The sequence below is a fragment of the Medicago sativa genome, chromosome 3, assembly GCF_051527215.1.
Source record: "Medicago sativa cultivar Bolivia chromosome 3, Bolivia_mono, whole genome shotgun sequence".
Taxonomy (NCBI): domain Eukaryota; kingdom Viridiplantae; phylum Streptophyta; class Magnoliopsida; order Fabales; family Fabaceae; genus Medicago; species Medicago sativa.
Genome location: NC_140751.1, coordinates 53,861,499 through 53,874,810, shown reverse-complemented (window position 1 = coordinate 53,874,810; position 13,312 = coordinate 53,861,499). Strand labels below are relative to the sequence as shown.

Below are 13,312 nucleotides of genomic sequence, written 5' to 3'. Positions count from 1 at the left end.
CGTCAAAACAAGAGTAGGTGCAATTGAAGGTTTACTTTGATGTACACTTGGAATGATTGAATTAGCTATATAAGAAATGGAAACATCTGTTACCTATATACATGTCAAATTTGTTACATACATGGGATAGATGGGAGAAATCTCCATTTGGTTGCACTTGGAAACTTCATGTTGTGAACCATGGTGAACCACTCCTAGACGGCCGACGGCTTATCCTGATTTCGCAACAAAAGTGAAGGTGAAGTTGCTGTTAAATGATGTCCAGAAGCCAATAAGATGGAGTTGACAGAGTTCTAATTTCGAGTGTTTTTCTCAAACACTACGACATTGGTTTCCAACAAAAAATATGAGGGAGAGATAAGAAGAAAATATAGAGTCTTGACTGAATCCTCGTTGTAAAAACACGACTAACAATGACTTAGGTGAACTTGAACATAGTTCGAGACTCGTCAATTAATTCTTTGAATTTGTGTTCACGAATCAAATGAGTTGAAAATTGAGTTTGTTAGGATCATGACAAACAGTGGAACGTTAGTTAGTTGAATCTTAATGAAAAGCAAGTCATATGCAGAATACTTGATTGCAAACCAATTGAGTGCATGAAATGCAAGAAATAAACAAATAAATTGCAAGAACATTACAGACTATGAGTGACAAAAACTGACTTGTGAGAGTCAGAATCCAAATTGAATGATCAGCTATGAGTGAGAAAATTGCACACTCAATAAATGATGCACAATTTATGAATGTGTTGCTCTCACATTGCTCCCAATGTCCTTGTTATAGCCTCATTAGTATGGAAACTTGAATGACATGCCTGTATATGGTATTGCAGAACGATCTTGGCAAGGTTGAGGGACTCATTGATGATTAATAATCAATTGCACCTCTAATGAAATGTTTGCCTTAATAACCAAGTTGCTTTCGCTCTAGTGGCAAGGAGCTCCTTCCAAGGACGTACCCGGAAAATACCGGGTTCGATTCCCAAGGGGAACAACGCTTAGCCAGTGCACATGTCTGTATGCATGAGTCAGATTAGTCGTCCACCTTTGGTGGATCGGAAACAGGTGCGAAAGCACAAAAAAAAAATGTTTGCCTTAATTCTAATGCCACATGAAGAACTTTTTTTTTTTTTTTTTTGTGTCCGAGGTTCGAACCCCGGACCTTGCATATTTTATTTAACTGATCTAAGCTCACGAGAACTAAGCATACCAATTGAGTGACCATACATTCTCTTTGCACAATGAATATATTTTTTGTATGGATCACTTTGTCTCAAGCAATTACAACTCAGAAAGCTCAATCTACCAATCATAATGTTTTTTTTTTTAGAATGTTCGCAATTACTTGTACATTCTCCTCTCACTAACTTTGTATCTACTAACTAACATTGAGTATCAATTTTTATGGGCCACATATACACAACAATCTCCACTTTGACACACCAGCCATGACCTAGCCCCCCTTGATTTATATGCTTAGTTGCTCTTTCCACCCTAATTTTTAAAATTAATCATTAGACACCCTCATTTGATACTACTTACTGTAACATCTCTCTTGAGATAATTTAATTTGTACAAGAAAATTTAATAAATTACTATTTGAAAAGACAAAATTCCCCTAAACTTGATGAACGAGCATAAGACAGAGACATATATGTTTTCACCCCGTTGACTTTCTATATACTGATTTTCACGAGCCCTTATTTCACCATGTTACTCCTATGTATCATTTATTAGAGCTACCTTCCACCGACAACCAGAGGGTTAAACAAAAAAAAATCCTTACATTTAATATATCTTCATTTCTAATAAAAGAATCATATCATATGTTTATGTTATAACATGATGGTTGCGAACGTCAAAAAAAAAATGATGGTTCCGGCGTAGCATGAAATTGTTGCCCTTGTGTCAATCAGACCAAGGCTATGCAAGTACGTAATCAAATTTGATATCGAATGAGAGAGACCTCTTAGATTTTTTGAGAGGAGAGAGACCTCCTAGGTAAAATTCAATTTCTTTAAATTGCTAAATTTGAATCAAAAGAAAAAATATCTTCTTGAAAACTGAACAATAGACAATGGTGATTTTTATTTTAAAAAAACGACAATGGTGATTTGATTAAAAAAACAAAATAAAATAGACAATGATAATTAACACTTAAAACAATTGAATGCCCCAACTTTTTCTATGGAAACTTAACACATCATTTTATCTTTATCTTACTCTTCCTATCACATAATCAACTTATAACAATTATCACATCACTATTTCTCTTATAGTGTATAAACTATTAGGGTGTCTAACAACATTTTCCTTATTAGTTTTTGTCAAAAAAAAAACATTTTCCTTATTAGTTTGAGATAAAACAAGAAGTAAAGAAACTTGAGTAAAAGGAATGTAGTAAAGAAACTTGGTTGTAGCAGAATGTAGGAAGGAAAAATGAATTAACATATGGGACCCAATAAAATCATTTTCTCTCACAATTGGAAATAATGCTATGCTATCTATAAAATTGAATCTGGATCCTCTCCTTCCCCAACAGTTTCCTTCTGTCTCCTTGTCTAAATGTTGGCCCTTAGATCAATCCAATGGTAACAAACAAGTTGAACCAAGCCTACTCGAACTAGTTTGTTTGAAACTCGATTTGACAATCAACTCAATGACCTTGGTTAATGAACTAAATAAGTTGAACTTAAGTTGAAAATTAAGGTCATTAACTAAATGAGTCGAACTTTAGCTATATATAGTTCGAATCGTTTGAAAGTGGAAAAATATTTTGAACGGTCTAAATTCTATTTATTGAATTTTGTTGATTTTGTCACATTTAGTTGCACTAGTTTTGATGTGGTTTTGTGTTATTATTTTGAAGTGTTTGTAGCCGATTGCATTTTAGTTTTCTATATTTGTCTGTATATTTACACAGGTCTTACTTTTGTATTTTTATTTATCGATTAAACACCTTATTCTTGAGATAACTTTTATATTAATTTAACCTTTTGCATTTAAAAAAAATTAAACTACAAGGTTAAAAATCTAAAAATTTCTTTTTTTTGACAGAAATATTTTTAAATTATATGATTCGAGCAAATGAGCTGAATCTAACGAAACAAATTGTTTGTAAACTTTAAACAAATGAACTAAAACTAAAAAAAGATTGGTATCATACCAAAATCGAGTTTCAAACTAAACCAATTTCAAAATCGAGTTGAGCGCCGATGAGTTGGATTCGAGTTTACATTTTCAACCCTACTCATGTCAAACAGCTAGAAAAATGGACTAGTGCAGTTGTTAACTACTCGTAGCGTGGTTCGCGAGTTCACATAGTAAATTACTAGTTGATCCATGCCGTATTAACTCCAAGTCAACATCACGTATCCAAAAAACCAAACAAAATCTAAATTCCAACACCAACCAATTCCTCATACCTACGTAACCAATTCTACAAACCAATCTCCAACAAACAACACTTTCAAAAAAACTAATGACACTCTTGAATCTCTTCTTTCTATTATACCTTCTACTGATTCCAACAAGTGGCTATGTTCAACCCTTTGAAGATGGTTTCATCTCTGGTGTTATATCTAACAAGGGTCTTGATTTTGCTAAGGATTTGTTGATAGAGAAATGCATTGAAACTATTGTTCTTCTTAAGTTACCTAAGATTGAGAATACTGCATATGTCCCACTTGTTGGAAATGCTAAGGTGACTCTGTCTGATATCATGATTAAGGATGTTCAAGTTAATTCTTCTTCAGTGATTATTAGAGAGAGTGGTATAGTTGTAGTATTTTCTGGTGCTACTGTTGATTTGAGTATGAAGTGGAAGTATACTGTGAGCTCTTGGTTGATTCCATTTGGGATTTCTGGTAGTGGGACTGCTTCAATTAAGGTATGAAGTTGAAACTTTACTCGTATGAAATACTACCTCTGTTCCTTTTTAATTGTCACATTTTGAGATTTTACATAAACCAAGATAGTCAATGATTGTTACTACTTTTGATGCAATAAGTTGTACTTTTACTATAATGACCTTATTCATTTAATATCTCATTTCATATATTTCTCTCTCCGCAATAAATAACTAAGGATAATATTGGTAAAACAACATTTAATATTGCATTGAACTTTGAAAGTGACAGTTAAATAGGAACAAAAAATTTCTTCAAAAGAGACACTTAAAAAGGAACGGAGGGAGTATTTATAGGAACTCAGACATAGGACACGACAAAAGAAGGATTTGGATTGAGTGCAGTCAGACTTCATGCAGTTTGCGCATGTGATCATGGTCGATATTTTAAGTTTGGATTTTATTTGTTTTTCAATATAAAATCCGAGATTAAAATGTGAGTAGTCTGATATTGGTTGGACGGTTCAGATGTGACTGACTGCAGTGTAGTTACACCCTGCACATAAATCCGGTTCGACACAGACTTACACATTACACATAAACAATGATAATAATTTAAGAAATTAGAAATAAATGATGTTTAGGGTGTCATGTTGTGTAGGTGTTCAACATGGACACATATTAGACATTGAACCACACCTTTCATATAAAGTATCAGTGCTGCATGTTTATACTAGCATTTAATCTGATTCCATAGTTGCATGTTATAAATCAATGGTTATTTTCTATTATCTTGTGAACTTATTATATTATTTTCTATTTAACTCTTATTAATAAGAAAAATATAAAATAAATATTTGACAAGAACAATATATTGTCAAGGAACATTTTTAATACCTCACCTAAATAACACACTTAAAATCATTTTTAGAAAAATTAAAGTGGACATACAATCAGAGACGAGACCTCTATTAGGTTTAAGTGTGAATTTTAAGTCTCACGTCAATTATAGATGGATACAATATTTTTTTTTGGAACTAATATTGGTCATATAAAAAGTGACTCATATTTCTAATATATTAAGTTTGAGTGGAGATGTGACATCTCCCCCTCTTATGGTCCTAGATCATCGGTTGTGGCAGATGCTCCCCCGGTCTTCCCAGTAACTAATATCATACCTTTTGGTTGTAGCCTTGTCTGATCTTCTACATCACAAAAGAAGGCGGTACTAGAAACTTTTGTTTCAAAAAGGTTATGACTAGAAAAGGCTTAAAACTTAAGCGTGTCCATTGTGACTCCACCTCTCTTTTCTTTTCTAGGTTCAATATATGGTGCATGATTTACAGTATGGATATAACTGCAATCACAAGTTTTGCTACAAAGTTTGGGTTAGATAAATTTGACGGAATGATCAATTTTGACTTGTAGAAAATTTAAGTCAAAAATGTGTTGTTACAATAAGAATTACACAAGGTGTTCAATAGCACACATGCATTGATTGACATTGTTCTAAGGCGTACTCTGAGATTATCTTGATTGGTGGAGAACTTATTTATAACATGGACGCTACACCATAAATTTTCAGCTTGATTTTTTATATTTAAATATCTTGGAGTGGTTTAACTTAAATTGAAGTATATTTTTTATGGTGGAGTAAGATAGTTCTTTTGAACTATCATTTTTGGTGCAAACAATGAGAAATACTTAGATTGATTTAACTTCAAGTGATTGAATTAGATTGAATTAGATTTGAGTATTAGCATGATTGGGGTTTTTAGGTTCTACAGATTCCTATATTTATGTAGGGCTGACTTGTATCTATCAATTGAACACCTTATTCTTGGGATAACTTTTATACTAATTCAACCTTTGTATTTAAAAAATTAAAAGGTTAAAAACCTTTTTTTTCCTTCCTTTTGACAAGAAAATATTTTTAAATTATGTGATTTGATCAAATGAGTTAAATATAAGGAGTCAGATTATTCGTAAATTTTAAATAGTTGAATTCAAGTTAAAATAATATTTGTATCACACTTAAATCGAGTTTTGAGATGAACAAATTTTTATTGAATCTAGTTGAGTTAAGATAAGTAGAACTCTACTCAACATTTTCAACCGGGGTAATAGTCACTTTAGTCCCTGAATATGTAATGATTAGTCATTTTAGTCCTTCATTGTATCAAAATTTTAAAATAGTCCTTGATTGTGCATTATGTTAGTCAAAATAGTCTTTGACACTAAAATAACCTCTCAATGTTCACAATAACTCTTTTCATATAGGGACTAAAATGACAATAAACATATACTTATAAGCACTAATGTGACAATAAGTAAGTATATTGGAGGACTACTCTGACAATATTAATGAAATATTTTAATGTTAAAGACTATTTTGACTAACAAAATGCGCAATCAATTACTACTTTAAAGTTTTGATACATTGAAGGACTATTTCGACTATTCATTATAATTTCAGGGACCAAAGTGACTATTACTCTTTTCAACCCTACTCATACCAACCGCTAAAAAAATTCGACAAGTGCAACTACTTGTCGCGTGGTTCACGAGCTCATATGGTACTTACCAGTTGATCCATACCCTATTAACTTGAAGTCAACATCACATATCAGAAAAACCGAACAAAATCCAAATTCCAACACCAACCAATTCCTCATACCTACGTAACCAATTCCACAAACCAATCTACACACAACACTTTCAAAAAAAACCATACTCTTAAACAAAATCCAAAAACTAATGAAACTCTTGATTCTCTTCTTATTATTACACCTTCTATTAATTCCAACAATCGCTTATAACCAACCCTTTGAAGATGGTTTCATCTCTGGCGTTATATCTAACAAAGGTCTTGATTTTGCAAAGGATTTGTTGATAGAGAAAGGTATTGAAACTATTGTTTATGTTAAGTTACCTAAGATTGAGAATACTGCATATGTTCCACTTGTTGGAAATGCTAAGGTGACTCTGTCTGATATCATGATTAAGGATGTTCAAGTTAATACTTCGGATATTATGATTGGAGAGAGTGGTATTGTTGTAGTTGTTACTGGTGCTATTGTTGATTTGAGTATGAAGTGGAAGTATACTGTCAGTTCTTGGTTGCTTCCTTTTGGGATTTCTGATAGTGGGACTGCTTCAATTAAGGTATGACGCTGAAATTTTTACTCAATTCGAAGTAACAATACAGATTCGAACATCGATAGTGACACCTAGACACCGATCGAAAATAGTTTGAGAAAATATAAGTAGAAGTTATTGTAAGTTGTATATAAATAATGGTGGGTGGTCCGTAAGAAGAAACCTGATAGCAGGTTTTCCGACGGATCTTGGGGAGGCTCTTATACCATATTAGAAAGGTCGTTACTTTTACCACTATATGAGTTTCTCGCGCGCCCTATTCGGATTCTAAAATTTTAACGTGTTTTGGAGGTTTTTATGAGGTGTTTATGATGTACGGATTATATAATCCGAATAAAATAGGGCGTGTGAGAAATCAATAGGGTGGGAAAAGAAAGAATCAATTAGAAATTGTGGTTGAGCTTAATATTAGGGATGGCAAAGCGGGCCGGCCCGCCCCATTTAGGCCCGCCCCGTCTAAGCCCGCTAAAAACGAGACGAGACGAGCCGAGTAAAATTTTGTGATCGAGTCCAAAATCTCACCCCGCCCCGTTTAGGGGCGGGCTTACGAGTTGGCGGGTCGGCCCGCCAAGCAAAAACTTTTAAATTTTTTTTTTACAACTTAATTGTTACAAAAAAAAAAAACTATGTTGCTTTTATCGTAAAAAAATATAAAAGAATGGGTAACAAGTAAATTTGTGAAAAATAAGATAATTATCAAATTGTCGAATTCAACATCATAACTAATAGCAAAATAAGGCAAATGTGCAACATAAAATAAATCCAACAACCAAATTATAAAATAAGTTTCAAAATAAATAAACTCAACAACCAAGATAAATCCAAAAGCATAAAATAAGTCTCAAAATATATCTAACAACCAAAATAAATAAATAAAACATAAAATAAGACTCAAAATAACAAATTGAAACACGAGTTAAGCGGGCTGCCCCGCCACACCCCGTGCCCGTTTCCAACGAGTTAAGCGGGCCGGCCCGCCCCGCCCCGTATTTTAGCGAGACGAGACGAGCCGAGCCAACTATAGAAAGCGAGTTCAAAACTTTGACTCAACCCGCCAAAAATAGCGGGCCAAACAGGCCGGCCCGACGGGTCAGACCCGTTTTGCCACCCCTACTTAATATAACCTTGCAAAACTGGTTTGTGAGGTGAGGATTACCGTAACTTGTAAACACATTGTCAGACACAATCTCTTATCCGATGTGAGACTCTTTAACAAGAGTTATGTTTTTTTTTTTTTTTTTTTTTTTATAGGAAAATAATAGTAAGTTATTGGTTAAGTTAGTTTCTACGACTCGAATATTGGAACTATTACATAAAACTCGTTTGGTTACTAATTGGGATACCTACTTGGACCAGAGTTTTGTTTTAGTTCTAGTGAATTTTGTAGTTTGACTACTTGTATTATGCTTTAATTTTGAAGGTTTGACTATTTTGAAGGTTTGACTATGAAACAAATGGAAATGTCTTCCTAAAGTTGAAAACAACTTATGGTATGTTCATAAGCTATACATGATAGCTTATGGAAACAACTTATAGTTTAAAGAAAACAGTTTGACTGAATTTTATCTTTTGTTGTACAAATAGCTAATGCATAAACACTTATGTGATAATATCACTAATGAGTTGTGTTGTGCCATGTTTGGAAGGTTACAGGTATGCAAGTGGGGCTTACATTAAATTTAAAGAACAAAGAAGGAACTCTTAAGTTGAGTCTTTTAGATCATGGATGCTATGTGGGAGATTTATCCATAAAGTTGGATGGTGGAGCAGCTTGGCTTTACCAATTGTAAGCAATTCTTAAGCCATGTTTCTGATAAATGATACTGTTCGTACATTCTTTCATCGAAAACTGTATTATCGAATCTATATTTCAATTTTATTCCTCACTACTTTGTTTTAAAACAAACTTTATCCGCGGAAAATAGAAACTACCTCTAACTGAGCTTCTAAATTTAACCAAATAGTATATTATTCTTTAACAACTTCATTGACTAGAATAGGAGAATGTCTTTCCTCCTAGGATTTTCCCTTTTACAACAGGGTCATTGCTATATTCACTCGATGTTTATTAATCTCAACGTTATCCCTCTTCCCATGTGTCCTCTCCTATTTATTACATTATGCTAATTTCGTCTAACTAATCACCGAACCACTCTAGCTGTCACCGGCTAACTTCTCATCATTTTCTATCTTAACATGATCCCTTTCAAACATTTGTTAATTTATACATAGAATCATTTTTCTTTCATGTTGTTATTATCATCTAGTCTCACATAGGCCTGATTTAAGGGTCTGTTTCGAATGACTTATTTGATCTTATCTAGTGGCATAAGCACTTGTTTGAGACTGTTTTGGAGAGCTTATGAAAACTTATGACATGTTCATAAGCTGCTTTTAGCTTATTTCCATAAGCTCTCCATGTTAGCTTATAAAAAAAGTTATAGCTTATATGTAAACAGTTTGAGTTTATTTTATCTTTTCTTATAAAAACAACTTATACATGAACACTTATATGAGAAGCATTTATACTATAAGCACTCAATTAAGTCTTTTATCCAAACAGGACCTAAAAATATAATGAAGATATCATGCCATTAACTTCTTTATGCTTATTTCAGGCTAGTAGATGCTTTTCAAGATATTATAGCATCTTCAGTAGAAGAAGCCATTTCAGATAAAATAACAGAAGGGATAGTAAAGCTTGATAATGTTTTGCAAGCTCTTCCAAAGCAAATATCACTAGATAAAACTGTTTCACTAAATGTTTCGTTTGTTGGCAATCCTGTGTTGAGTAATTCCTCAATTGCAATTGCAATTAATGGTTTATTCGCAAGGACAAGTGAAGTTTTTGTACCTCAAAGTTACAAGAATGGATTCAAGGTTTCTTCTGCCTGTGGTGGTTTACCAAAGATGATAAAGATTTCAATACATGAAGATGTGTTCAAATCTGCTTCTCTAGTTTACTTCAATGTAAGTTTTTGAAAGTCTGTCTTCTTTTATATGCCATAATCCATTGCCAATTATTTTTTCTATGATTCTAATTATTTTGCCTAATTGGATAAAAAGCTGTCAGAAATGACGATTCGGTTATATTGAGTAATCGGATAACTTCATCACTGTTTCACTTCAAGCATTTATGTCGGATGGTTTTACATTAATATATAACGAAAAGTTGTTTGATAATTTGTGTGGTTTTATGGCTCAGGCAGGTAAATTGCAAATGATTATCGATGAACTAGCTGATCAGGCCCTTCTGAACACCGCTGGATGGAGATTCATAGTTCCGCAATTATACAAGCGATATCCAAACGACGACATGCAGATTAATATCTCTGCATCATCTCCACCAGTCATCCAAGTGACTTACCAAGATATTGGTGCTACTCTTTCTGTAGATATAACAATTGATGTTTTAGAAGGCAGTGAAGTCATACCTGTTGCATGCATCTCAGTGGTAGGTTTGTTGAATCTTTGAATGAAAACAAATGTTCTTAAGTGGGCAGTTAGCAGCTGATAAAGATTTTTTAAAAGAAAAAGTTAGGCCAAACAGTATTATGTATAAAAAATAAATTTAAGGTACTTTTCAAAAAGTAGTTGAGTGGAGCTTTCCAAATCAAGTAGGAGATCTTTTGTAGTTTTATCTATTTTTTTTAATATTTAACTCAAATTCTATTATTCTGTAAAACAAGCACCGTTTAAGCTAGAAAATAAGAACAATTACCGAACAACTTCATGATTTTATCTTTAGACTAATGTTTCAAAATTGCCAATGATTTTTCTGTCTCAGCATGACAACGATCTCATTAATCAGTTTGTGTAGCCATGATCAATATTCTATATGACATGGCCCCTTGTTCTTGCTTATGCTGCAGGATATAAGTGCTTCATGTGCTGTTGAAATTTTAGGAAACAATCTTTCTGGTAGCCTTAGATTACAACAATTTTATGCATACTTGAAATGGAGCAAAATAGGAAAACTGCACATAAGTCTTATTCAGGTAAATCAGAATATAAGTGTTGGTTTTTTTCATCTTGCTATCATGCATGTGTTCTATTCAAAATTGTATTAAAATGAACTGTTGGGTTGGAGTTTCTGTTATAATTATTGTTTGGTTTGCCATAATGGATAGCTTGAATTGATAATGTGACTCGCCTGTTAACTGTGTGCACTAGATGACTGGTCTTGAATTATGGTCAAATACATGCTCAAGGTGCTAGGTTTATGTTCTTTGTGTATTTTCACCATACCATTTCAAATCACTTGATTGAAAGAAAGAGTGGGGATAATCGGATATGCAGTACCAAATCTTCAGATTGAAGGCGTGCCCAATGTCTGACATATGTCAGAGTCAATACTGACACGACACCAACACATGTGGTCTAATACAATAATTTTATTTTTTTTTCAAATTATTACCATTGTTGATGTGTCAGTGTCTTTTTCGTGTCCGTGTCTGTCACTGCTTCATACGAATTTCATTCCACATACTTTTTGCCCTTAACCTTCATGTTTCACTTTAAGGATTCATTTATGATTCTGCACATATAGTTTAGTAGTTAGAAGGCGAGTCCTGGCACAGCAATAAGGCTGCTGCCTTATGACCTTGAGGTTATGGCTTCGGATCATGGTAACAGCCTTTCCGCTAGTACGGGTAAGGTTGTATACATCTACCCTCCCAAACTCGATCTGTCAAGAGACTTGTAAACTAGACTTTCCTTTATTTAAAATTTATATTTTCGAATGTGATTGGTAAACCTTTGTCGTTTGCTATCTGACTAACAAGAATCTCACCCTTCAACTCTGTCAATATTTGCAGTCGCTGATATCAAGTGTCCTCAAAACAGCTGTCCTACCATACTTGAACCACCAATTAAAGAGTCTCCCATTGCCAAATATTGATGGTTATGGATTTCAGAATACTGTTATCTTGTACAATTATCCATGGATTTCATTGTGTAGTGATTTTTCCTTTACAGAAGATGACTACTATTTTACTCAACACTCAAATTATGTATCATAAAACTACTCCAAAGAATTTGTCTGCTATATTTTTTATGGTAAGTTATCTGTATAGTCTGTAGAATATGTATAATGTATGTAGAAATAAGAACTATATCACTCTGCTATATTTTTTATGGTAAGTTATCTGTATAGTCTGTAGAATATGTATAATGTATGTAGAAATAAGAACTATATCACTAGGCTACTTTTGTATATATCACCATGCCATTGCCATCTGAGTTTAGGATTGTGTACCATGTACCATGAAGATTACTTGTTAAATATTTATACCATTATTTTTTGAATTGGATCTAGATTCGCTGCAGCAATAATACCAGAGTTTTACACTGTAATCAATCTTGGCTATCGACTCAGGATCAGACTAATTAGATTAGATTACACATTCATTTATTCAATATTAAATGATATTGACCATCAATTTAGATTCGACGGTCAAGATCAGTAACCGTGTCACATAAGAAATCTGCTTAGCTTGGATGACGTGGCTTCATATGTGACATGTGTGTAAAAGGAGTGTGATTGAGAGTGTGACTTTAACATTCCTCAACATATCTGATTCTAATGAAACCTTTAATGTAGTGAATCTCTGCGTTAATTAGTCTCCTTTTTTTGACGAGTGTTTGAGAGTGTGATCACTCTCAAACATTAGTTAGTGGCCTCAAAAGAGCGATAACCTATGCCTTTTTATCAATAAAGAACAGAGGGATAAAAGAAAAACAAATTAAGGCCTAGGCCATAGGAGACCATAACATCCACCAACAAGGTAGTGGATAAAGGAGGAAGAATTTCTTTCCCCACCCTTCTTGTCCCTCGAGTGCCCTCCAAATTTTCAATTTTATCCCGTCCAGATTATGTAATCCGAAACGTTTTTTTATAAAATTTCGAAATATATAATTTCAGAGTTGTGCGTGACTTTAATTTCAATGGATTACCACTTCATCTAAGACCAAAAAAAAAAAAATGATGTTTTCAAAATATAATACCATCCTTAAATTAACATAGCTCAATTGGCAGAACAATGCATTAATATATGCAGAGGTCGGGGTTCAAACCCAGAGACCCAAATTAATAGCTCAATTGGAAGGACAATGCATTAATATATGCAGAGGTCGGGGTTCAAACCCAGAGACCCAAATTATTCACCTTAAAAGGTAAATTCTAGCCACTAAGTTACTTAACCCAAAACAAAGAACACAAATTAACATGACCTTAATTATATTTATTTCTAAAAAAAGACCCTAATTATAATTAATCAAAACTCTTTTATATATATAAATAGTT

The 13,312-nt window shown here is 33.2% G+C and overlaps 1 protein-coding gene across 3 annotated transcripts; it reads left to right on the top strand.

Annotated features, from left to right (window-relative positions):
* Positions 1-3,376: 3,376 nt before the first annotated feature.
* On the top strand, positions 3,377-12,324 carry LOC146938344 (putative BPI/LBP family protein At1g04970). 3 transcript variants are annotated; one of them, XM_085752289.1, is made up of 7 exons: positions 3,469-3,562; positions 6,683-7,014; positions 8,655-8,794; positions 9,627-9,978; positions 10,214-10,462; positions 10,881-11,006; positions 11,826-12,278. In XM_085752289.1, exons 1-7 carry the CDS (start codon positions 3,484-3,486, stop codon positions 12,027-12,029), a joined length of 1,482 nt encoding a protein of 493 aa, XP_085608415.1. In that variant the 5' UTR covers positions 3,469-3,483; the 3' UTR covers positions 12,030-12,278. The 3 variants fall into 3 exon arrangements, with proteins under 3 accessions (XP_085608414.1, XP_085608415.1, XP_085608413.1); XM_085752288.1 differs by lacking the exon at positions 6,683-7,014 and having other exon boundaries at positions 3,377-3,891; positions 11,826-12,324; XM_085752287.1 differs by lacking the exon at positions 3,469-3,562 and having other exon boundaries at positions 6,523-7,014; positions 11,826-12,324.
* Positions 12,325-13,312: the final 988 nt, after the last annotated feature.

Coding starts and splice junctions, on each gene's coding strand:
- LOC146938344 (XM_085752289.1), top strand. CDS start 3,484: ATGACACTCTTGAATCTCTTCTTTCTATTATACCTTCTACTGATTCCA. Junction 7,015..8,654: donor GTGGGACTGCTTCAATTAAG/GTATGACGCTGA, acceptor CATGTTTGGAAG/GTTACAGGTATGCAAGTGGG. Junction 8,795..9,626: donor GCAGCTTGGCTTTACCAATT/GTAAGCAATTCT, acceptor TGCTTATTTCAG/GCTAGTAGATGCTTTTCAAG.